The 27,596-nt window shown below is 34.4% G+C and overlaps 1 protein-coding gene across 6 annotated transcripts in view; it reads right to left on the bottom strand.

Moving 5' to 3' along the window:
- Positions 1–27,596, bottom strand: part of SGO2 (shugoshin 2) — a 65,725-nt gene that overhangs the window by 11,474 nt on the left and 26,655 nt on the right. For 5 of the 6 annotated variants that reach the window (XM_027591334.2, XM_027591336.1, XM_027591335.1 and 2 more), the window contains 7 exons: positions 27,241–27,375; positions 25,254–25,429; positions 24,364–24,441; positions 16,629–16,714; positions 8,432–8,565; positions 4,159–7,359; positions 1,589–1,739 (listed from right to left, as the gene is read on the bottom strand). In XM_027591334.2, the coding sequence (XP_027447135.1) occupies positions 1,589–1,739; positions 4,159–7,359; positions 8,432–8,565; positions 16,629–16,714; positions 24,364–24,441; positions 25,254–25,429; positions 27,241–27,375 (3,961 nt within the window). Of the gene's footprint in view, positions 1–1,588; positions 1,740–4,158; positions 7,360–8,431; positions 8,566–16,628; positions 16,715–24,363; positions 24,442–25,253; positions 25,430–27,240; positions 27,376–27,596 lie in introns of those variants that run through there. The other variant, XM_027591340.1, reaches the window with a different exon arrangement.

Below are 27,596 nucleotides of genomic sequence, written 5' to 3'. Positions count from 1 at the left end.
GATTGGCTTCTTTCACTTAGTTAAATGCATTTGTGACTCTTCCTTATCTTTTCATGCCTTGATACCTCATTTCTTTTTAGCACTGAGTAATATTCCACTGTCTAGATATGCCACAGTTTATTTCTTGGTTGCTTCCTAGTTTTGGCGATGTGAATAAAGCTCCCATAAATATCCATGTGCAGATTTTTGTGTGGATATAACTTCTCAATGCCCTTGGGTAAATACCAAGGAGTGTGAATGCTGGATCATACAGAAAAGTATACGTTAAGTTTTGTAAGAAACCACCAAGCTGTCTTGCAAAATGGCTGTACCCTCTGGCTTTCCCATCAGCAGTGAATGAGAGCTTTTGCTCCACACCTGTTATTGTTTCAAAATACCTGTCAGAACGATCAACTTGGCCTTTCATTTTACAACAGGAGCAAATACTGAAACAATGCAAAGGATGAGAAAATTTAAGGACAGTTTTCTCTATCTTTTTGAAGATATGATCCCAAATATGATGGGGTTCAGCAAAACAGGCTACTTCATTTATCCTTTTAAAAAAGTGAGATTTTCCATAAAACACATGTAAAAGGCATTTGGACATATTTTGAGATAATTGGCTGTTAGATGACAGTAAGAAACTGTTGCTAATTCATATAGATAATTGCTGTGATCACTATTAACCTAATTTTGTTAAGAAGTTCTTTTTAAGAGAGATACACAGAAGTGTTTTTGGAATTAAATGACCCAATATTAGGGATTTGTTTTAAAAATACAACAAAAAAGGACAGATGAAATAAATAAGGCAAAATACTGATAACAATTGAAACTGAGGGATGGTGGATAGGAAGGCGGAGTACTATTTTCCCTTTGTTGGGGTATGTTTTATATATTTTTAAAGAAACAGATTATCTATCTATCTGACAGAGAGACAGACAGAGCACAGTGGGGGCAGAGGGAGAAGCAGGCTTCCCACTAAGCAGGGATCCCAGGACGTGGGATCATGACAAGAGCCAAAGGTAGATGCTTAACCAACTGAGCCACCCAGGTGACCCTATTTATTTTAGAGAGAGAGACATTTTAGAGAGAGAGAGCATGTACACACATGGGTGTGGGTAGGGGAGAGGGAGAAGGAGAAAGAGAATCTCAAGCAGACTCCCCGCTGAGCACGGAGCCCAACTCGGGGCTTGATCTCACGACCCTGAGATTATGACCTGAGATAAAATCAAGAGTTAGACGCTTAACTGACTCAGCCACCCAGGCGCCCTGTTTGAAATTTAAAAAAAAAAGAAAAAAACTATTACTATTTAAGGCTAAAGAACAAATAAGCTACTTTGAATTCTTCTAGGGAACACAAATGAAGATAACAGACATGGAAATAGTAGTTTGCAAATCATAGGGAACAAAGTTGTTTTTACAAAGTCTGTTCAAAGAATAAAAGAAGACATTTCTTCAAATCTTACCCAGATCATACTGTGATTATTATATGTCAAAAATATATTGATATTCAGAAATGTTCAAATACTAATTCAGGCAGGAATTTCTTTTAAAGTATATAGTTTATAATATCACACTGAAATCACTTTAATATCACTGAAATACTTACCTTTTGAGATTTGGCTCCTTTAAAGAGAGAGGAGTACACCTTCTTCTTCGGCTTGGTAGCTCTAAAGATGGATTTTCTGACTTATTTTCAGCTTTAGCAGCATTATTTGAAACAAAACTGGTATTTGTCAAGTCCTGTAGTGTTCTACCACCTGCAAAGAATATTATTTTCACAAATATTTGTAAACATATGTAAAGAGAAATGGGACATCCTCATATAGAAATAGATACAGGATATTTAGTGGTTTGCAAATTACTGGCAGCAAATTTTTAAACTTAGCAATAATCAAGTTATAATTTTAAATATTACAATAATAGCACTGAAATTATTTGTGAATCAGTTTTTGTCCCCAGCAATGAGAAAAAAAGAGACTTAAAATTTGAAACAACCTACCAAAGTATACCATAACATTTTTATTCTGAAATCACATGTAGGCTGATAAAAATCCTTCACAGGTCAACTCTATTCACAGAATCATACAAATTACTACACATTCATTCAACATTTGTATCAACTGCTTACTCTGTGAAAGGTAACATGAGGAATAGAGAGAAGCAAGATGGCTCACCGGTCCTCTATCATGGACTGTAATTCTAGATTTTTGCACTTCTTTTTAGTATTCCTTTTACCCGGAATAGCCTTATCCATCAAAATCCTAGTGTTCTCTAACTTGAAAAGATATCTGTACCCCCATGTTCATAGCAGCGTTATGTACAAAAGCCAAGACATAGAAACAACCTAAGTGTCCATCGATGGATGAATGGATAAAGTTGTGGGGGGTGTGTGCCTATATGTTAATATTATATGCATATTACTCAGTTATAAAAAAATGAGGAAATCCTACCATTTAAGGTAACACATATGGACCTTGAAGGCATTATGCTAAGTGAAATAAGTCATACACAGAAAAACAAATACTGTAGGATCTCACATCAGGAATTCAAAAAAAAAAATCAAAACAAAAAACCAAACCCAGAAAAAGAGATCAGACTTGTGGTTACCAGAGGTGGCAGAGGGTGGAGAGAGGGGGGAGAAGAGGAAGGTAGTCAAAAGGTACAAATTTCCAGTTATAAGATAAATAAGTACTAGGGTTAAGAGGGGGCACCTGGGTGACTCGGTTGAGCATCCAACTCTTGATTTCGGCTCAGGTTGTGATCTCAGAATTGTGAAATCAAGCCCATAATGGGGCTCTGTGCTGGGCATGGAGCCTGCTTAGGATTGTCTCTCTCTCTCTCTCTTTAAGATTTTATTTATTTATTTGACAGAGAAAGTCTCTCCCTCTTCCCCTGCTCTTCAACCCCCCCCTCCCCTCTAAAAAAAAAAAAGTTGAGAGTAAACCCCAAGAGTTCTCAACACAAGGAGAAAACTTTTTTTCTTCTTTTTCTGTTTACTGTATCCATTTGACATGATGGATGTTAGCTGAACCTACTGTGATAACCATTTCATAATACATGTAAATCCAACCATCATGCTCTATGCCTTAAAGTTATACAGTAATATAAATTATTTCTTAATAAAATGGGGAAAAATTCTAGTATTCTGCATACATATATATTCAAATGTTAGTCTCCCAGTAGAAAATTTTGATTGATATGGGAATGTCCAATGTCACAAAATTTCTAATAATGAAGGAAAGTCCTTAGGATCCAATGTTTAAGGGGAAAAAATGGGATACCTAATGTTATATATAGCATGCCTTCAGATACATATTTTTAAATTCCATAGATTCAACTCTGTATGCATATGTGAAAATGTTGACTGCAGTTCTTTGGGTGATTGTTTTTCCTCCTATTTTCTGATTTCCTACTTTCAATTTTCTGCAATGAGTATTCTTTTAACAACTGGGGGAAAATAAAAAGTAAACACTAAAGATAAAAATCCTATCCTTTACGGCCTAACCTGCTACCTATTTCATGATGTCTTTGCAGGTTCCTCTTGTCCAAATCCCTCCCCATATATCTGTTAGCACATGTGTGCTTTTATTAGAGCATTTACCACATTTACCACTGTATTTCTTGTTATTTTTAGATACACGTAGTCTGAGGAAAGGACTTGGTATTACTTTGTTTTTTTTAAAGATTTATTAAAAAAAATAAAATAAAGATTTATTTATTTATTTGTCAGAGAGAGAGAGAGAGAGACAGAGCACAAGCAGGGGGAGTGGCAGGCAGAGGGAGAAGCAGGCTCCCCACTGAGCAAGGAGCCCAATATGGGACTCGATCCCAGGACCCTGGGATCATAACCTGAGCTGAAGGCAGATGCTTAACCGACTGAGCCACCCAGGTGTCCCAGGATTTGGTATTACTTATTTTTTAATCCTCTAAACCACGAAATCAGACAACTTTGTGGTAAAGGCCAAATCTGTTTTTTAGTTTATAAATATCCAAGACACTACTCTGTTATCTTCCTAAAATATTTAACTTTCTTTAAATTCCTTTATATTGTTTCTACAGTTCAGGCTACACAGTTAAATACTGTTCTTCATAGAAATAGCAGTTACAACAGAAAATAGTGGTTAAGTGAAAAAAGACAATACTTTTAAAACTTGGTCACTTCAGCTATTGACCTACCTATTCCTGATTTTTGTGTTCTCTGGTTGAATTTCATCCCTTTCATCTTCCCATGTTTACCATCACTTAGTTCAAAGATTGGTGAGCTCTCCATGGCAAAATTTTCTTTTATCATCAGATTTTTACTAGGAGAAATACTCAGAGGTACTGCATCCTCATGCATACTCTTAAAGGAAGAATCTTGTATGTTAGGTGAATATACCTGAGATAAAGATTTAAATGTCTCTTTGTAAAAGTCTGGCTTCATTTTGACAACTCTCTCACTTTCTGAATTTTTTTCCTCACCAGCTTGTCCAGATTCAACTGATATTCCCCGGTCAGTGTCAGATATTATCTGCATTACCTTATGGCTATCTGAAGAAGGATAGATGGTCTTCCTTTTCTTTGATTTAGATGCCGTTTTGTTTACTTTTCTGCCCTGGCACTCTCTTTCTTTTACCACTTCCACAAAAGGGATAGCTCTTTTTTCATTAAGAGTTGTAGAGCTTTCCTTCAGATTCTCCTGCAGATCCACGTGCTTACCAGGATCAGAATCTGCTTCATTACTAATATATTTTAACCCTGATTCTAGGGAGACAGACGTTTGTAAAGAATCTGATAACCGGGAAATAGATTTGTTTTTATCTTTTGCAAAAATCTTTGCCTTGCCTGATGATTCTTTCCCATGCTTTTTAACTAGTTTGTAAGGATTTGAAATTTGATCACAATTTTCCTTTTCATTACCATCAATTTCCACAGAGCATCCACTGATGATACCTTGGCATTCAAGTCTTTGTTTAGATATATTTACTTGAAAAGCAAGATCTTTTGTACAGCTTTCTTGATCATGCACATCTTTATCATTATCCCCATATATTTGGTACTTTTCAGAAATTATTTCTGTTTTCCGATTTATTTTCTGCCTAAGTTTCTTATTTATTGATTCATTTTGCTGGGCAGGCTGCGTTTCAGTCACATGCTTTTTCAAACCCAACACATTCTGTGTCTCATAATCATACAAATTTCCATTATTGTGGGTGGAAAGACAAGCTGTTTGTAATTCACTTGTGACTTCTAATTTTTCAGAAATGGTTTCTTTACCTGTTTGGGTTAGGGAAAAGAAGTTACCTTCTTCTGGGTCATACACACCTTTTTTTTTAAACTCATTTACTTGGTTCATTTCCACAATTACTTCTGTCTTCCGACTTACTTTCTGCCTGAGCCTCTTATTTATTTTTGATTCACTTTGCTTTGTAGGTGGCATATCAGTAACATGTTTTTTCACCCCCAAAATGTTTTGAGTCTCATAATGACTTAAGTTCCTAACACCTCTGGTGGAAGGATCAGCTACCTGAGACTCATTTGTATCTTCCAGGTTTTCAGGGATGATTTCTTTTTCCTTTTGCATGAGAGAAAGTAAATTATCTTTTTCTGGGTCGTGTATGCCTTTGTCACCATTCTCATATACTTGGTTGATTTTAGAAATTATTTCTGTCTTCCGACACACTTTTTGCCTAAGCTTATCTATTTTTGATTCATTCTGACAAGCAGGTTGCATATCATGGATATGCTTTTTTACTCCCAGAACATTTTGAGTCTCATAATCAAATAGGCTTCCACTATCTTTGGTAGAAAGGGCAGGTGTTTGGAATTCACTTGGGCCTTTTATATTTTCAGGGATGATTTCTTTATCCTTCTGGGTTAGGAAGAAAGAACTACCCTTTTCTGGGAAATATACATTCTTGTCATTACCTAAATGATTCACTTCAGAAATTATTTCTGTCTTCCGATTTACTTTCTGCCTAAGATTCTTATGAACTTTTGATTCATTTTGCTGAACAGGGTACACATCAGTGATCTGCTTTTGCAAATCCAACACATTTTGGATCTCACAATCACACAGGTTTCCATTATCAATGGTGGAAAGAGCAGGTTTTTGAAACTCATCTGAAACTTTAAGGTTTCCAGAGATGGCTTCTTTATCCTCATGGGTTTGGAAGGAAAAGTTACCTTTTCCTAGGCCATGCACATCTTTAGCAGTATCTCCATATGCTTTGTTTGTTTCAGAAATTATTTCTGTCTTCCGATTTACTTTCTGTCTAAGCTTCTCATTTATTTTTGATTCATTCTGCTGAGCAGGTTGCGTATCAGTGACATGCTTTTTCAAATCTGACATATTCTGGGCCTCATAATCACATAAACTTTCATTATCTTTGGTGGAAAGATCAGCTGTTTGAAATTCACTTGTGACTCCTAGGTTTTCAGAAGTGGTTTCTTTATTCTTTTGGTTGGAGAATAAGTTACCTTTTTCTAACTTAGGAATCACAAATGTCTGTCTAGAAGCTTTACTTTTATGACAAGCTAAAGAACTCTGACCCATATCAAATTTACTCTCCTGCTGGAATTTATCTGAACTTTGGGAGAAAGAGTATGCTTCCTCTTGCTCATTTGTTACATGTATTCTTTTCTTTCTTTTATTACACTGTGTACTTTGTCGGTCTTCTTGATCAAAGCCATTATGAAGGGTTACTTTCTTCAGTATGTTCAACTGAGTCAGCTGCTCAGTATTGAAAATAAAATCTGGATCTTCTGAATCCCCTTTGCCATTTAAGACAACTGATCTTTTTTCTGGTCCATTTTCAACCTTTTCGTCAATATTGATATCTGAACTATTTTTAAATTGTCTCTTTGATCTTTCTCTCTTTTTTTCAGAGCTTGAATCTTTCACTTTTCTGAAAGTTTTTATTTCACAATCATTTGATTTTTTATTGTTTTTATTTTTAGTCCCTGTTGAAACTGTAACAATTTTGCTTACTTCACTAGCAGTTAAATCCATATCAGCATCATACACAGTTTTCTGCAACTGAAAGTCATCACTACCCTCAAATGGATTCATGTACTCTGCAGTAGGTTCACTTGTAGACTCCGATGAGTCAGGAAGGCACTGTATGTTTCCCTGCATTTTAATATTCTTTTCATTAGTATGATCATTTATTTCATTATTCCAATTTAATTCTGAACTTGAAATGTGTTGTTGTTCTAAGTCTGTCCCATGAGAACTGTCAACAGAAGGATTACTTGATTCCTGAGATGATACATGTTTTTTCCTTTCCGTTACATTACTGAGAGATGGTTTCTCCTTTCTGTGGCTGACTGACTGGGCATTTTTCATCTCAATCATTGGAGAACTCATGGAATTTTGGTCTGAGTGGAAATGACTTTCTATAAAATAAAGGGAAAGAAAATTTGGAAATAAGTAATGACAAGGAATTTGTTATTTTAAACAAATAAGATCAAAAATCAAGCTGTTTCACAGAGAGGATTCTGACAATGTGTTCTGTTCAGACACTTAGAAAGAATCTATGCTGATAAAAATAAAGTAGAATGATCAATGTATTCAGACATTTTACATTTGTATCTATGGAAAATATATACTAAGAATTCACTCTGCCTTGGCCCCAACAGTAGAGCTGACAGTAGAGCCATTAACATATATTTCTAAGTGGCAGGAGGCCAGCAACTGAACCCAAATAACAGTGATGACTCTGATAAGGATTACTATCAAAAGGCTATCAGCAGGCAGCCAAAGTTTACATAAATTTTATATACACACATAAATTTTTATAAAGGAAAAACAATTCTAAGCTCTAAATGAAATATACTTATGGCTCCATAATCCAATCTGCAAATCTATGATAAATACATCAGCCAGACTCCCCTGAAGGATTGTTATTTTAGAAAAAACCATGTAAATAAAACGTGTCATCATTTTCTCTGGCTCAACCATTATCCAGGCTCAAGTTTTTGCTTTGGCTATAGATTTTGTGACACAAAATCTATTTAGGCCCCCAGTTTTTTTGTCTATGAAAAGGAGAAGATGAAACTAAATAAATATATGGTATTTTTCAATTTGTAAGCTAATAAGATACCAAGAAAAGCTCTTTAGGTGGACTCATTTCTAAATACTGCTCGCAGAATAACAGCATTAGACCACTGTGGATCAGACATTTGTCAGCATGTTTACTTAAAAATTCAATTTTTTATCAGCAGTTTTAAACAGTGGAAGTTAGCAAATCTATGACATAAGAGATCTAACTTATTAACTGTTTATACACTATGGGCCTCAAGAAAAAATCTGATGAATGTAACTTTTTAATACTGATATTCAAAATTAATTTTAAAAACTTCACCTTTGGGAAGGATATCAACAATAGAAAAAATATACCGGAAGCATCTAAACCGCACATATCGTGATTATTTTCTTTAAGAAATAACAATTCCAAGTTATACTGACTTGATAAAGGTTGTCTTGTTGATACCGAAGAGGGAATATCAGGTGATATCTTTGATATAACATTGTCATCATATTGCATTTTCTCTTTATCTTTATCATCATCATCATCATCATCATTTGAAGTTAATGGAACCCTAAAGGCAAGTGGAAATGAATGAGGAATTTTGTATTTTACAAAAATTATTTAGAAAATTACATGGATAGTTCTTTTATATTCCATTTATTTTAGATCCAACTACAAACCCACTCTGGTATCTTTTTATGTTCAATGAAGACAATTATAGGTAGCAAAGAGATAGTTTCTAATAGTTTAGAATCTGAAATAAAACAGGAATGCTTCTTACCCCCATATCCCCAGTGGCCTCAAAAAGATATAACTGATATAATCACTGGTTGGGCCATTAGGATAATAATACTAATAAGATGAATAAACTTCAAACATACTTACAAATACTCATATATAATATTTATAGATTTCTTACAATTAATTTTATGGAATACCCAAAACTCTCTCTAGTTTCAAACAAGTACAGTTGTATGTAAAGTTACGTGTGAAGTAAAGTTTGCTATGTTTCCAGAAGGCATACATGTAAACTAAAGCCATATTCTTGGAGTAGGTAAATCTATGCGGTGGGTGGGGGGGGGATGGACATAGAAACCCACAGAAATAATTAAACTGACCTTGAATTCAAAGAATGAGTGTTAATATCCCTCAATGATAAAGATTTTGCCCTGAATGCCAAACATATCACAGATACTTAAAAATTATTGATAATGATAACAATAAATATTCACAAATATTTGTTAAAAATTTAAAGGCAACTATTAGTAGAGTAGCCATTGGGAGGAAATTTCTAGGCTCCTTGAAGAAACAGTTAACAAAAATAAACACATAGGAGAGAGATTCTGCTTCTGGTTAATGGACAAAGAGCTATTTTTGAATCAGCCCTATCAAACATAATGATGATAAATTCTGGATAAAGTATTTTTAAAAATTACCTGAAGTAACTGGAGAGTAAACAAAAAGCAAGTAGATAATAAAGGGGCGTTAAAACTTAAAAAAAAAGGTGAGTTTATAACCTCAGCCATGCCACATTTTGAAAAAGTTAGAAATCTATATTCTTACTGATTTAAGGTAAGAGTTAAGGACAATTAAAACAGCTGCAAAAGTGTGTTTGATGGGGGGATATAACAGGAGAGGTAGAGAGGGGAGTCCCAAATTTTGTGTGTAAACTTCCCTGCCCCCTCCCCCCCCCCAGTCTCTGGCTGACCCACAGATCACATATATGTGAGGAAGATTCCAACCAGCCCAGCTAAGGATAAAAGAACCAAAAGGAGATTTCATATGTTGCCCCTTACAGGGAAATAATAAGTTTGAGTTCAGAAAAAGTAACTGCCTACTAAAATAAAAACATCAAGGGTGCCTGGGTGGCTTAGGTCATGATCTCAGGGTACTGGGATCAAGCCCCGCATTGGGCTCCCTGCTCAGCAGGGAGTCTGCTTCTCCCTCTCTCTCTCTGCCCCTCTCCCTGCTTGTGTGCTCTCTTTCTCACTCTCTCTCAAATAAATAAATAAAATCTTTAAATAAATAAATAAATAAATAAATAAATAAAATAAAAACATCAAGCTTGTTGGAAGAACACACCAGAATCCAGACTTTCTACAACATGCACTCACAATATCCAGGATACAATCCAATATTATTCCAAATATAAAGTGTTAGGAAAAAGTGTTCGAACTCAAGAGAAAAAGATAACCAATAGAGAATGCTCCTGATATAAAATGCCATGAAAATGTGCTCAATATGAAAATATTGAGCATGAAAGTATTCTCAATATCATTAATCATCAGGGAAATCCAAATCAAAACCACAATGAAATACCACTTCATATCAACTAGATGGCATAATCAAAAGGATAGATCATAACAAGTGTTGGAGAGGATGCAAAGAAACTGGGACCTAATACTTTGCTGATGGAAATGTAAAACAATGCAGCAGCTTTGTAAAACAGTTTGGCGGTTCCTCCCAAAGTTAAACATACAGTTTTATTACTCAGCAATTCTACTTGTAGGCATAAACTGAAAACTGTGTCCACACAAAAGCTTTTACATGAATGTTCAAAGCACCATTGCTCATAATAGCCAAAAAGTAAAATAGCCAAATGTTCATTAACCGATGAATGGATAAACAAAATATGGTATATGCAAACAACAGAAAATTATTCAGTCATAAAAAGGAATGAAGTACTAATACATGGTATAAAATGGATGAAACTTGAAAATGTTATGCTCTGTGAAGGAAGCCATACACAAAAGGCCACTTATTGTGTGATTCCATTCATATGGAATGTCCAAAATAGGCAAATCCATAGAGACAGAAAGCAGATTAATGATTGCCAGGGGACGGAGAAGAGGAGAAGGGAAGTGACTGTGAATGGATATAGGCTTTCTTTCTGAAGTGATGGAAATATTCTGGAATTAGTGGTGAGGATTGCACAATTTTGTGAATATACTGAAATCCACTGTACACTTTAAAAGGATGCCCTTCATGTTATGAACAACTTTGTTATGTGAATTATACCTCAAATTTAAAAAATAAGTGGAAGAAAGGAAATAAAGGGCAGAAACCAATGAAATATGAAATGGAAGAAAAATTGACAATACTGTAGCCAGCTTGATAAATTAAAAAAAAAGGAGATACAAATTACCAATATCAGGGATGAGAGAAAGAACCTCACTACAGATGTCACAGGCCTTGAAAGAATAGTAACAGCATATTATAAACAACTTTATATACCAATAAATATGACTGCCTAGAAGAAATGGATGATTTTCTGGAAAAACAAGTATTTTCTAAATTGATTGAAAAGATATAGACAATCTGAAAGGCCCCATATTTATTTAAGAAATCAGATTAATAATTAAAAACTCAGGCCCAAATTACTTCTCTTGTTAATTCTTTCAAACACATGAGGAAGAAATACCAGTTGCACAAACTCTTTCAAAAAATGGATAAAGAGGGAATACTTTTTATCTTGTTTTACAAAGCCAGCACAACTCCTATTAAAACTCATCAAAGAGGGGTGCCTGAGTGGCTTAGTCGGTTGGGTGTCTGCCTTCAGCTCAGGTCATGTTCCCAGGGTCCTGGATTGGAGTCCCGCGTTGGGCTCCCTGCTCAGCTGGGAATCTCCTCTACCCCTCCTTCCCACTCATGCACACACACTCTCTGTCTCACAAAAATAAATCTTAAAAAAAAAAACAAAACACCTCATCAAAGATATAGTAAGATTATAGACCAATATCCCTTAAAAACACAGACAAAAAATTTTTTAAAAAGTTATCAAATCATATCCATTAATATAGAGTAAGAATAATACACCATGACCAAGTGGAATTTATTTGAGAGATATAAATTTGGTTTAACACAAATTGAAGTCACCACATTAATAGACAGGTGAGGTATATCTCAATTTTTTAAAAAAGTAAGATAAAGGAAATAATAAAGAGCAGACACCAATGAAATATGAAATAGAAGAAAAACTGAGAAAAAACATTGATGAAACCAGATATTAAGGGGAAAGTCATGATTCTCTCCACAGATACAGAAGAAAAATTTTATAAAATTCAATACAAATTCATTATAAAAACACTGAGCAAACCAGAATAAGAAATGGATGTCTTTCTTCAACTTGCAAAAAAGGTGCTAACTTTTCAGAAGCCACAGACAATAATATAATACCTTTAAATTTCTAAAAGTAATTCCCAGCCTAAAATTTTATAATTGCAAACATACTCTTCAGAATTGAAGATGAAATAAGTACACTCCCAGAAAAACAAAAGCTGAATGAATGCATTGCCAGGATCTGCATTGAAAGAAACAATGAAGAATTTCTTTCAGCAGAAGGAAAAGTATCTTTAAAAGAAATATCAAAATGACGGAAGCTTATTTGTGAATTTTACCTCAATAAAGCAGGGGAAAACAGTTGTGAATGGGTATGCAATTAAAAAATGCATGGAGCAGGGCTCCTGGGGGGCTCAGTTGGTTAAGCATCTGCCTTCGGCTTGGTCCTGATCCCAGAGTCCTGGGATAGAGCCCAGGGTCAGGCTCCCTGCTCAGCAGGGAGTCTGCTTCTCCCTCTGACCCTCCCCCTTCTCACGTGTGCATGCTCTCTCTCTCACTCTCTCTCTTTCAAATAAATAAAATCTTTTTAAAAAAATGCAGGAAGCAATATGAAAAAATAGAAAACTTAAGTAAGTAATTTAAATGAATCTTGACTTCACAAAACAATGAAAGTAGTAATTTGTGGACTTAAAATATATGTATTGTTTTAAAGAATTAAAAAAATCTAAGGATGAATGTTGCTATCACTAGACTAGGAACAGTAGAAGAAAACAAGTTAATAGATAAAAAAATTAAATAATGGAAAATATTTTATTTAGAGAAAAAAGAACATAAAACAAGTTGCTCAAATAGGAAATAACGATGGCACATATAAATCCAATTATATTGTCAATGATCTTAAATGCAAACATACTAAATATTCTTATTAAAAGAGATGTTACAACGAATTCATTTTTTTTAAAAAAGAACTTATATGCATTTTAAATATAACAGAGTTTGAAAGTAAAGTTCTAGAAAAAGATAAACCAGGGAAATATTATATCAGACAAGCAGACTTTAAAGCAAGAATCATTTCTAGAAATAATTCATACTGATAAACAAGTCATGAGGAAAACAAATCAATCCTAAACTTATATGCATCTACTAACAACTCTGAAATATATAAGGTAAAAATTGACAAACTAAAAGGGAAATAGATGATTCCATAATCATGGTGGGAGACTTTAATGCATTTCTCTCAGTAGCTGATAGAATAAATAGACAAGAGAAACAAGAAGGATATAGAAGTTCTGAACAATATAATCAATAAACTTGACACAACTGACATATATAGAGTATTGCATCCAAAAACCACAAAATACACATTCTTTTTATGTGCAACCAAAATATTTGCCAAATTAGACCAAGTTGTGTCCTAATGAAAGTGTTGATATATTTCAAAAGACTAAAATCATTTGATCTATGTTTTGTAACTAATGGAAATCAGCTAGAAATCAAAACCAAAAAGTAATTAGAAAAAAAATACTCAGCTGATTAGAAATGTAATATGCTTGTTAATGATCTAAGGGTCAAAGAATGTATCAGAACAGAAAGTAGAAAGTATTCTGAACTCCAAGATAATAAGGATATGACATATTAAAAATTGTGGGGTGCAGCTAAAGCAGTACTTACACAAAAATGAGTCTTAAATGCATATTTTTTTTAAAAGTCTGAAATTTAATAATCTAAATTAGCTTGAGAAACAAATAATAACAAGAATAATAAAAGTTTTAAATTGAAAAGAAAGAAAAAGCAAAACAGAAAGAGAAATAATAAGGAGCAGACTAAATGCAAAAGGAAACAAATATACTAAAAAGAAAGATCTACATAGCACAAAAGCCAATTCATTTAGTGAAGATAAATAAAATTGATAACTCCGTAGAGCAAAAACTAATCAAGAAAAAAATTTATAAAACACAAATAGTCAATATTAAGAAAAAGAGAACATCACTGCACACCCTACAAACAGTAAACATATAACTAGAGCTGTTATGAACTATATGCCAATAATTTGATATTTTAGATGAAATGGACAAACTTTACAAAAAAATCAACAAACCAGACATAAGAAAAAATAGAAAACCTGAATATTCCTGTATGTATTAAAATGGGATGTTATCAAAAACCTTTCCACAAGAAACCTGCAGGCACAGATAACTTCTCCCAAACATTTAAAGGAAAAAAAATATTTATACAAGTACTTTTGGAAAACAAAAAAATAAGTGCACTTATCAATTCATTTACTATGACCAGCGTAATATAAATACCAGAACTTGACAAATTATTAAATAAAGAAATATAAAGCATCTTGATTATTAACATACAAGGAAAAATCCTTTAAAAAATTAGCAAGTAAAATTTAGTGATATATCAAAAGGATGTATCATCAGGAGCAGTTCATTGCAGAATCGTAATGGTGATTTAACATTCAAATATCAAATTCATTACATCAATAGAAAAAATCTTAAAAATAATTATATTAATAGAAAAAAGAAATATATTCTTGATAGTGACATAAAAAGCATTTGATAAAATTAAAAAGCCATTCATGAAAACCAGGAGTACAAAGGAACTTCTTTATCTCTTACGGAGAATCTATAAGGCAAACATATCAAATAACGGGAACACAATAAGAATGTCCATCATTAATACTTTTATTAATTATTGAACAAAAAGTAGTCACGCAACAAGATAAGAAAAAAATTAAAGGCCTACAAACTGAAGGGGAGAAGGAGAAACTGTCCCTATTTGTAAATAATAAAATTATATTCACAGAAAATGAAAAAAAAAAACTACAGATAAACTATTACAATTAATTACAAGGTCACTGGAAACAAGGTCAGTATTCAAAAATTATATTTCTATATACTAGCATCAAGAAAATGAAATTTAAAAAACAGTACATTCAGAATACCACTAAATATCTAATAAGTAGGAAAAATCTGAGATGTGCAATAACTATTCAAGAAACTATAAAACTGAGAGAAAATACATAGTATCTAAATAAATGATATGCCATGTTCATAGATAGAACACTCAGTTTTATTAAATGTCCATTTTCCCCAAACTGAACTATATTCCATGTAATCCCAATCAAAATTCCAAAAGAGAGAGAGAGAGAAAGAGAGAGTAAGTGCATGTGTGTATGTAAACTTGCAAGTTGATACAAAATTCACTTGGAAATGCAAAGGGCCAAAAGACCCAAGATATTATTTAAGAACAAAAACATAAATAAATAAAATGGAGACCCACACTATCAATATTGACTTATTTTAAAGCTAGTAATTAAGACGATGTAGTATTGACAAAACAACTCATGTAATAGAATAGTGAGTTCAGAAACAGATCCATATACACAACCAGTCATACAAAGTCAACAGGATTTCCACATGAAACAAATAAATTATGACCCTTCCCTTACATCATATCCAAAATTCTAGGTAGACTGAAGATCTAAATGTAAAAGGGAAGATACTAAAGCTTGCTATTGATTGATTGATTTATATTCTTCACAGTATAATTAAACTTCTAAAAAAAAAACATAAGGGAATGCCTCATGGCCTTCCAACTGGTAAAGATTTTCTTAAAAGGCCACAGAAAGTACTAACCATGGCGGGGGGGCCAATAAAATAGATGAAGATATATAAATATATAAATTAGATTTTTATAGAGAACTTCTCTTCATCTAAAGATACCATTGAGAGAGTGACAAGGCAAGTCATAGAGTAAAAGATTTGTAATGTACAAAGAATTTACACACAATGTATAGAAAGAACTGCAAATTTGTAAAAAAAAAAAAGACAACCTAATAGAAAGAAAATAAACACATATAAACAGGTGCTTAACTTCCTTAATTATCACAGAAATTAAAATTAAAACCCCAATGTAATACCCCTCAATATGTCTAAACTGAAAAAGACAATAACAAGTGTTGTTGGAGATAAAAGATAAAGCAGGAATTCTAAAATACTGCAGTATGCAAGTTAATAAAGATAGAAATAGTTATCAGATTTACCCAGCAAAAGACATGATGCCAGTGGGGACGTAGGGGAAAAGAAAGAAAAGAACCAAAGAGTAGCAGATACTACTACAGATGCTCATGGTTACTAAATTGATGGGTAAGTCTCCTTGCAGCCCTGGAGATACAACCTATAGCAAGAAACTACAGACCATCTCATTCCTACCTTACTAGGTAACTACACGTTGATGAAGACCAAAACACTGTATAACACACACAAACACTGAATGTGCTACATAAAAATCTAAACACTCTGAACCAGTATAATTCAAACCCATGAAACTAAAGGTTCATCTTTGCCTCTTTCTTCTATAAAGTCTATGGGAAAGCTGAATATTATTTTAGCTCTATTAGGTTATGCCTTTAATTTCTTTTACTGGTACAATGTTAACAAGTAGTTTTCATTATTTATTTAAAAATGTTTTTCTATGTTTCGAGAAATAAGACTAAATAAAAACTATTCTAAGTCTTATCTAGGTAGAAGTGTGCAAGTATTTAACCAAGTTTGAAGCAATTACCTTGCAAATGGAAGACGCATCAGCTTGCACTGTTTACTGACCCGTTTCTTCTTGCCAGTTGGCAGTAGAAAGGGACTTTGATGAAACTATTTTTGAAAAGGATAAAGAAAATGAAAAGAAAAAATAATTTCTAATCTCATTAAATGTTTATTATTAAAGCATCAAATTATACAAGTATACCAATAGTAATAGAACAATTCTTGCATTAGTCTTCAATAGTCGAATGAGAATAATGTGATAAGGTTAAACATAGTTCATCCTTTATCATGCCCCCAAAGATAATCATTACTAATATTTTGGTATATAAACTCCCAAACTGTCTTCTCTGCATATGAATAAATACATGTGTGTATACCTGTACATATGATATCTCTATATAAATATGCAATATGTTCATGTCTACTTATGTATTATGGAACATATTGCATTTTATAAGCTATATTTTTTAACGATCTTTTATAATTAAAAGTCTGGGTGATTTTAGTATATCTTTTAAGTTTTTGCTTATCTATATTTCTAAATTTTCTCACACATTTTTTGAATATGTTTTAATTATTTAATAAAGACCATAAAATTAGGCAACTCACAACCATGTTTTCCTATTACAATACTAACCTGTAATAGAAACAGGAGTATGGCCAAATTGACAAGCTAATTTTAAAATTCACATGGAAATGCAAAGGACCCGGAATAATTAAAACAACTTTGAAAAAGAAGAACAAAGTTGGAGGGCTATGATAATTTAGATAGTATAGTATTAGCATACAGACAGACAGATCAATGAAATACAACAGAGTCCAGAAACAGACCCACACACATTTGGTCAATTAATTTTGACAAAGGTGCAAAAGCCAAATGGGGAGCCTAGACTTCCATACTCACCAGGCTATTAACAAGGCCAACTCTCCTCCAAACAAGTGGTACTGTCTGAAAAGGTCAAGAAGAGAGGGAGGACAGCCCAGTGGTAATGAGGTCACCCCCTATACCAACTATGTCTGTGGAGAACACATGGGACTCTAGACTTCCATTCTTACTTGGTAATAACAAGGAGCCCCCTCTTCCTCTCCTCTATGGTGGTGACAGAAGAGGTCTAATAGAAAGTCAGGATTTTCACCACTCTTCAATTGTAATAACCTCCCCCTTCATAATCCCTGCAATCTTGCTGTCAGTGGAGGCCAGAAAGTCATGAGGCACCCCCTCTGTCCCAGCCAGGGTGGTGTCAGCCTGAACTCCCAGCTCCATCCATCAATTAGGGAGACACCCCTCCAGAGTGACTATAGAAGTCGAGTAGAAAACCTAAACTTGACCCCCTCCAACTTGGCAGTACGTGGCACTTTACCACTGGCATGATGTCAGAGGGGACCTGCTAAAATAGAAGGTTTAAATACGATCTGGAGATTCTTAATATACTACCAAATGTCCAAGATACAACACAAAATAACTTATCATACCAAGAATTAAGAAAAGGCCTAAATTTGGAAAATACTAAATGTGAACATGAAAAGACAATCAAGACACCAACACTAAGATGACACAGACGCTGGAAAAGAACCAAAACAACCTTGTTACCTAACAAGGATTTTAAAGCAGCCATTGTAAAAATGCTTTAATAAGCAATCACTAACATGCTTAAGTGAAAAAATAGAAAATCTCAGCAAAGAAACAAAGTCTCAGCAAATAAAGAGAAGACATAAAGAAGAACCAAATGGGAATTTAGAACTGAAAAATAAAATAACCAAAATAAAATAAATTAAAAACTCAGTGGACTCAAAAACAAAGGTGGGGAGAAATCTGTGAACTTAAAGCAACAGAAAGCACTAATCTGAGCAAGAGAGAAGAGACTGAAAAATAATTGAGAGGTTCAGGGATTTATGGGACCATAACAAAAGATACAACACTCACGTCACAGAAGGAGATAAAGAGGGGAGACCTGAAGAAGTTTTAGAGAAATAACGGCTGAAAATGCCCCAAACTTGGCAAAAGAAACCAATCTGCATATTCAAGCTGAGTGAACCCCAAAATGGAAAAACTCCAAGAAATCCATGCCAGGATATATCAGGGTCAAATTTCCCAAAACTAAAGACAAAAATCTTCCGAGCAGTGTCAAAAAATGGTACCTTCCTACAGAATTAGGAATAAAAAAATAGCGCAAGCATCTGACTCAGTATAAGTAACAATAAAACAAACCACAGGAGGGCGCCTGGGTGGCTCAGTCGTTAAGCATCTGCCTTCGGTTCAGGTCTCGATCCCAGGGTGCTGGGATCCAGTCTCACATCCGGCTCCCTGCTCTGTGGAAAGCCTGCTTCTCCCTCTCCCACTCCCCCTGCTTGTGTTCCCTCTCTCGCTGTGTCTCTCCCTGTCAAATAAATAAATAAAATCTTTAAAAAAATAAAATAAAATAAACCACAGGAAAGAAGAAATGACTTGTTACTAAAGATAAAGCAAAAATTAAGTTTGAAACACCAAAATAGTATAATTAAAAATTAAAAAAAAATTAAACCCAGAAAACGGTTCTTTTAACGGAAAAAATAAAACCAAAAACACAACTACCTAACCTACTGGGGGCAAAAAACCAAGGAAAAGCCTAAATACAAAAAATCAGTCAACTGGAAAAATAAAACACAGACAAAACTTAAAAATGACAGAGTATTTTGGCCAACTCTGTGCAAATCAATTTGAAAACATGAATGAAATAATTTTCTAAGGAAATATACTTCAATAAAACTGACCACAAAGGGAGAAATTTTCCCAAGAAAACCAATATCCATAGAAGAAATAAAGTGAACAAAGAACAACCATGCCTACCAAGAAAGACCCAGGTTTCACAGAGGAATTCTACAAAGCATTTAAAGAAAAACTAATTCTAATATTGTATCATTTTTCTAGATCACAGGAAAAGGAAACAACCAAATTCTTTTTATGAGTTCAGTATTCATAATATTTTATCAATGTCTAAAGCCTGGGTGGCTCAGTCGGTTAAGCGGCTGCCTTCAGCTCAGGTCATGATCCCAGGGTCCTGGGATTGAGCCCGTGTCGGGCTCCTTGCTCAGCGGAGAGCCTGCTTCTCCCTCTCCCTCTGCCTGCCGCTCGGCCTACTTGTGCTCTCTCCCTATCTCTTTGTCAAATAAATAAAAACCTTAAAAAAAAAACTTAAAAAAAAAAAGACTGTATAAAAAGAAAACCTTACTTATGAATAGCAATTAAAAAATTCCTAACAAAATGCTGGCAAAAGGAATTTAGGAACACAGTAACAAATCATTTTTGAAATTTATTCCAGAATTGCAAAATTAAGAAAGCTACTAAAATAAGTCATCATATCAATACATCTAAAAAGAAAGACCAGGGGTGCCTGGGTGACTCAGTCGTTAGGTGTCTGCCTTCCGTGCAGGTCATGATCCCGGGGTCCTGGGATCGAGCCCCACACGCATGGGTTCCCTGCTCAGCGGAACGCCTGCTTCTCCCTCTGCCACTCCCCCTGCTTGTGTTCCCTCTCCTGCTGTGTCTCTCTCTGTCAAATAAATACATAAAATCTTTAAAAAAATAATAATGGTAAAATAAAATAAAAAGAAAGACCATGTGATTATCACCAGAGATGCTAAAAAAGTAATGTAAAATACATTATTTTTTTTATTTAAAAGGCTAAATAACAGAAGTATTATAAGTTAAATATGTATATTAACCTTAAAAAAAAACCAGGATCATTCTTAATGGGGAAACACTATCCAACATTTTACAAAAATTTATTGCTTTCTAGGTTCTAGACATTTGGTGTGGTACAGACAAATATCCTATACTTAAGAACTTCATGTTGTGGTGAGATGAACAATAAAATTAATGAGTAAAATTATATCTAATATAGTGTTAAGTGATAAGGAGAAAAATTAAGGCAAGAAAAGCAGAATATGAAATGTTGGGGCAGGGGTGGGGAAGGATTCAGATTTATATAGGGCTGCCAGGGAAGACTTGACCGAAGTCACTTTTAAGTCAAGATTTGAAGTAAGGGAGTAGGCTGTGTGAAGGAAGAACAAGTCCAAAGGCCCTGAGGTGGCAGCTTGCCTGTGTTTGAGGAGTGTGGAGTGAAAATGTTGAAGAGTGGAAGGAGCTGAGTAGTAAGAACACGAGTTTCTTTTTCTTAATTAAAGATTTTATTTATTTATTTGAGAGAGAGAGAGACAGAGAGAGAAACAGCATGAGAGGGGAGAGGGTCAGAGGGAGAAGCAGGCTCCCCGCTGAGCTGGAGCCCAATGTGGGACTCGATCCCAGGATTCTGGATCATGACCTGAGCTGAAGGCAGTCACTTAAACCAACTGAGCCACCCAGGCACCCAGAACATGAGTTTCAATTTTCAGATAATAACAGGCAATAGATGACAGGGGAAGCCACTGGAGAGTTTTCAGCAGAGACTAATGTTTTATTGGCTCTCTCTGGCTGCTATGCTGAGAGGAGAATATAGGGGGGCCAAGGGTAGGAGCAAGAAGCCCAAGTTGGGATGCCACTCCAAGAACTTGGGTAAGAGAAAACAGTGGCTTGGATGGGGGTGGTGAAAGTCAGGGTTATGAGAAGTGGTAAAACTCTGGACTGATTTTTAGGGCAGTACTAAAAGGATTTGCTAAAGGATCCGATATGGGGTGTGAGGAAAAAAACAGGAAAACAAAATTGCAATTACCTGAGATGAAGACCCCAAAAGGAACTGGTTTGGTGGCAAATGTAAAATTTAAGATGCTTCTTAGGACATCCAAAGACAAATGCCAAATAGGTAGTAGGCTAGGTATTGTCCTGGCCAGGCTACAGGTGCAAATTTGGGAGTCATGAGTATTTAACAATTAAATCCATGAGAATGGATGAATCATTTAGGGAACAAGTGTAGATAGAAGAGAGAAGGAGAAGAACTGAGTTCTGGAGTACCCAAAATTTAGCAGTTGGAGAAATAAAGAGGAACCAACAAACAGACTGAAAAAGAACAATCAGAGAGGTAGGAAGAAACTTAGGAGAGTGTAGTATTGTAAAAGTCACATGAAGGTCAACATAAGGACCAAGGAATATCTAGAGGTTTTGGTAATGTGGGGGATCAATTTTCAGAAGAGCACTTCTAGTGGAGTGGTGTGAAACCCCAACTGGTATGGGTTCAAGAGAAACTGGAGAGAATGTAAACAATTCTCTCAAAGAGTTTTGCTATAAAGGAGAAAAATGAGAGTAGGTGGGGGTGGGGGATCTGAATAAAAGGTTGCACTTTTATGTTTTTAAAGATGGGAGATAGGAGATAACGTTTTTGCATCTAATGGGAATAATCCAGAAGGGAGGGAAAAATTAATAATGCAAGAGGGAAAAAGCATTCCACACTAATGTCAAGCCAGTAGCAAAAGACAACCCAAGTGTCCAACCCAGAGCCTAAGTTAAATAGATTAGAAGTCCATTCTAGATCTATCCTAAGCAGCGCTAAAAAAAGAATGAGGAAGCATTCCTTGTAATCATATGGAGAGATCTTCAAAATATGTCACATTAAAAAAAGTCATAGTACAATTAGGGACAGTATAGTACCTTTTGTGTAAGAAAGAAAATAAAGAAAATATTTATATTTTTGTTTTAATATAAAGAAACAGTTACCCATATGAGGTGTGGGGAGAAGAAAGGATAAAGAAGAAAGTAGCTGAAAGCAGAACAGAAGCACGTATGAGCTTTCTTCCTATACTTTATTATATTGTTCTGATATTAGAATGTCTACATTCCCCAACATCCTCTCCCCCAACTAAAAAGAAAAGGAACTGCAAAACTTGAAACTTGATATGCAAAAGTTAATCTGTTAAATAGAGTCCAAGAAAGCAGACACCAAAGTTGTATGCTGTCCCTTCATCCTCCAGCTTCTGCATCTACTCTCTTTTACTTCTCCTAAATCCAGATGCTGATCTCAGCCCTCTTCAAGTTCTCCAAAGAGAACCACACAAAAAGCATCTGGGAACAATGTTGACTTTACTAAAGATTTTTTTAAAGAACCAGTGGAAGGAAGGAGCTTTATATCACATAACTCACAACAAACAGTTGAGCAATGTTTTTAGGGCTAAGTTTTTAGGGTTAACTGTTCTCCACAGTTCTTCCAGGTCTTGCTAATTAATTAGCTTCTTTCTCTTACTCTCCAAGTCAATTCCTGTACTAACTACTCTACACTCCCCGCTGCTGATGTCTGATTCTAGCCTTAGAAATTTATTCAGGGCAATTCGATTTAGCCCTGCAAGCTGATCAGCAAAACAGAGCTCCCTCCTTGACTTTCCCTACCCATCCACCCACCCAGTGAATGGCATCACTTCTCCTTAAAGGGTACTAAATGTATAAGGCGCCATCTCTGCTCACTGGTTGTACTAGATATCAAATTTAAAATAATGCTAGGGGCTACATGTCCTGTGAACATTATTCTACAGGGATATTTATACAAATCCTTTCTTTATCCAAATGTGAATTAAGTTAGGTGATAAAGTACGTACTCTTCGGCTAGCTTTTATAAAACTGACAAAGGAGCTAAACATTGATCACATAGGTTGAAAGAGTTCCTATCTTTATACTACAAAGACTATGTATTTATGAGCCCTAAAAATGACTTTTAAAAGTTTTTAAAGGAGACATTTGCAGAAAATTTAGAAAACACAGGAAGATATACATGCAATAATAAAAAAGTAATAACAGCTAACATTTATTGCATTCTTCCTATTGCCAGGACACATGCTCGCCACATCTAACAATTACAGTAATTCTTTATAGATATACTACCATTATCTACACCATGCATAAGAGGACACTAAGGTTCAAAGAGTTAAAGGCCAAGGTCACAGGACCGGGAAGTAACAGAGCTGGGATCTAAATATAGGCAATTCCATTTAAAAGCTGCCCCATAAAGCACTAAAGTGCCTCCAGAATCTATCAAGAAATTTACCTAAAATTGGGACTTCACTAACCTTTCTTCAGTTTATTTATTATGTATATTTTGCCTTCTCATTTGTTATTAATTGCCAGCATTTATTCTCCCTATTTAGATAACTAAGTTAATTTGGCCCTTTTCCCTTCCTGATTTTTCTAGTGATTTGATTTTCCTCATGATAGATTATAAGAGCTATTTAACTATTAATATTAATGCTTTATCTGCTATTTGTTTAATTTTCCCAGTCTGCCATTAGCCTTTAATATTTTATTTTTATTTTTAGCCTTCTAAAATTTTTTTTTTTCCAGAAAATCCATCAATAGCTTCCTTTATGGCTTCTATCTTTTTTCTAGTATAGAAAGGCCTCTCCTATCTAACATGAATTTATTTGTAATTTCTTACTTTATATATTCTTTTTTATTTAAATCCATCTAAAATTTATTTTAGAGAATGGTATATAGTAGGATCTTCCTCTATTTTTTTTTCCCCAGTTTTTCAATTGTGCTCATCCTTTTTTTAATAATACAAATTCTTTCCTAATTTGAAATACTACCTTTCTATGAATGTCTTCTTTGTTTTTTGGTTGTTTAGGGGCCATTATGTTCCACTGAACTGTCTAATCCTGTGTTCTAATCAAAACCTAATTTTTATATAAAAATCTCAATAACCAATTATACCAAATGATGTGCTATTAACCAGTTAAAACTGATACTGTCATCATTTCTTTGCACAAAGTTTAAAATATGAATCTCCAACCTTGATGCTACTAAATCTCAATTATCCTTAGTAACGCTTAAAAAATTACACTAACATATAAACTCTACTTACCTCAGAAAGAGTGCTCATTTCAATTGCAGTTATCAAGTTATTGTTCATGAGTGCTTCTATTTCTATAAGCTTCTTATTCTGTATGTGTAAAATAAAGACCTCTTTTAATCAATTAAGATTCATACATTCATGGGGATATCATCAGCTGAGAAGACTTAAAAAATAATTGAGATCATATTGAGCTAAAAAGGTACTACATTCTATAGTTCAAATAGCCACACACACACACACACACACACACACACACACACACCTTGATTGCTTTTGAGTTCTCAATCATAAATTTTCCTACAAACATTTCTGTCTTCTCATAATAATAATACATCCCATGGAAAGTGAACATAGTTTGTCAGACAATTTAACACTCATAAATAGATCAATTTTCCACTATAAATTAATTTCTGCTCATTTCAGAGTTAGAGCTATAGTTGCAGCCTAGCTGACCATTGGCTCTTCCTGACCTGTCTGTAGACAGAGTTGGAAGTTGGAAGGGAAAGCAATGACTACACTCTTCATTCTATTTGATGTGTAGCCAGGGAAAACTGGGGTTAAAAGAGAATACAAACACTCTGGGAACTCCCCTCTTTTCAATGGAAAAATTATGTCCATCTTCTTAAAATGTATTAATGCAGCAAGGTTTGCGAATGATAAACAATCGAATGTTGATCACGGTATTATACTGGCTTGCAGGGCCCCAAGTGCACATTCAGAATGTAGACTGAAGACACCTATTTTATTACCCATTAACAGTTTGTTCATTAACATGGCATACTCTTTCAATAATTTTTTACAATGATTGGAGATTTGAAAAACCTTTTTAGAGCTTCTATAATAATATAGTTAATAATTATTCTATAATTCAGAATTCAAACACAATATAGTTTCCATACCAAATTACTTAGTTTTAGGCGAAGAAATGTGTTCTCAAAATTCAGTTTCTCCACTTCTTTCTGCAATAGCGTCTTTTCAGTTGTAATTCTTCGAGAATTCTCTTTCTCTCTACTAAGAGCCTGAGCTAATGCCCTGTTGTTGTGCTTTAAAGAAATTTTGAAAATAGAAGAACTGTCTGTAAAAAAATTTTAGAAGTTAATATTGAACTTATATCTTCATAAGTTTTCATACCCTTAATGAAATTATTTTAGGTAAAATAAATCGTAAGTTTTAACTAAAGGTTGGAAAACAATTGAATAACAGTATAGATGTAGTTTTGAAAAAAATGTACCCAGAGTTTGGATCTGCAGAAATAAAAGCTAGACAGAAGATGAAGAATAAAAGAGCTGTGAGGAATGCAGACTGTTGTGAATACAGAGTTAGGAATAAAAGACGTCTAGGATAGACACAGTATCCTAGATAATTAGACCAGTCACAAAAACTCAATCCTGATACCTGTTGCCCTACCTGTCTTCCTACTCTGACTAGGAGGTAGAATGGAGAAGCTGATTCTGAAGCTCCAACTGGAGATAGCCCATAGGTACTAGCGTAGCCAATCTGTCAAAATTTTAAAGCCGGTTTCTGTGACTCCAGAAAATTAACAAATCAGTTAATGCTCCTAAAGTCCATTTTTCAAAGTCTTTAGTGAAAGGGAGCACACTTACTATAAGGTTGGACAGATCATCTAAACCCTGTGGGATCTTCTATCTCCACCCTAAATATCCAACTCTTACTTATAGGCATTTACTGCAATCTAAACTTGACCCCTTCTCTTTACAAGCACTATGTAAATATAATTTAAATCAGAAATGTTTCCGTGTTGTTAGCAGAGAAATTTAATTGTGAATTCCTTGGGAGAGTTCACCTTAAATATAGTGTGTTCCCTCAGTATACAGAAAGCATACTTACATTTTCATAATGTTTATTTAAATGCCACTATTCAATAACATATCCCACTGAGTAGAAATATAGTATCTATAAGATACATTTATAAAATAATATTTTTTAAATATTCAGGGAATGTTTGGGCATGTAAAAAACAGGGTCCAAAAAAGTACTTTATCTTTGGCATAGAGACAGTAGTTTCCGACAGCCACCTTTGACACAGCAAACAAAAACAGATTAGAACTGGTTTTGGATTTCTAGAGCTAAAGGATAATATTTTCCTGTTGCACTCCTCATACACAGTATGTTCCTTCATAATAATGGGTGTACAACGGTCCTGCCAAACAGAATAGGAAAGAGCCACTGTATGATGGGGTCTAATATACCACATGACCCTAGACACCTAGGTAGGAGGAACATTAAGATTTAAAGATCCTCAGAAGTTTCAGCTTTTTCACAGGGCACACACAATTACCCTTCACAGGGGCTATATCAACAGGAAACCTCTCCCCTTCCTGCTGAGATGGATACAAACCACTGAGATAATTTTCAGAAGTGATGAGAATTTATCTTGGCAGTTTTTCCCACTTCCTTTTTCTCCCCCCCTTCTAAAATCTTAGTTCCAGAATCCATGAAACCCTATCTCCAAAATGCTCAGTACTCTCATGAGCTTTGGCTATAGAAAATCACCCACTACAACACTCTTATCTGGGCCAACCACATCCAGATCATCCATCATCCTATTGCTACAGCATGCAAGAACAATCTGTCACTTTTTTTAGCTCTTTTCCAGAAATGTCACATTGGTATTTTCTTTGCCGTGTAGGAGGTAGCTGCCTTAGGCTACCCCAGCCTTACTGCTGAAAATTCTGCTGTCACCACTGAGGGTAAATCATCATAACCACTCAACTAATAAGAGTTGAAGGATTGAATGAACAAAACGTATCAGTTAACAAAAATAGTCATTTTAGTCATTTCTATACTTGATAAAATAAAGTACCAAATAGTATATCAATTCTCCAAGGGAAAGTAAAAATGTGACCATACTTTAATGGTACTTACTTAATATTTTTGTTTTGATTTTTGAAGCAAGAGAAACATTCAGCTTCCCAGTCTTTGAAATTCTTTTGTCTTTCACATGTCTCTTAATTCCTGAAGTAAAAAGTGAGCCAGTGTCCATCACTGGGTGCTCCATCACTGAAATAAAAACAAAAAAGAAAGAAATCAGAGTACTGATTAATAAAAGAAAAAAGGATAACTGATAAATACATTCTAAAAGGTAACGATCATGACTCAGGTGATATAATTTGTTTGTATGTAAGTATCTGCAAAACCCTTTGTATAAATCTGAAAGTATGCATATAGTCAAAAGTGGTTTAAAGTAGTATCCAAAAAAGGTAAATGACTGTTTTTTCATT

The sequence above is a fragment of the Zalophus californianus genome, chromosome 3 (assembly GCF_009762305.2).
Source record: "Zalophus californianus isolate mZalCal1 chromosome 3, mZalCal1.pri.v2, whole genome shotgun sequence".
Taxonomy (NCBI): Eukaryota; Metazoa; Chordata; class Mammalia; order Carnivora; family Otariidae; genus Zalophus; species Zalophus californianus.
The sequence above is the reverse complement of the archived record's forward strand: the minus strand, read 5'-3'. Positions and strand labels throughout refer to the sequence as shown.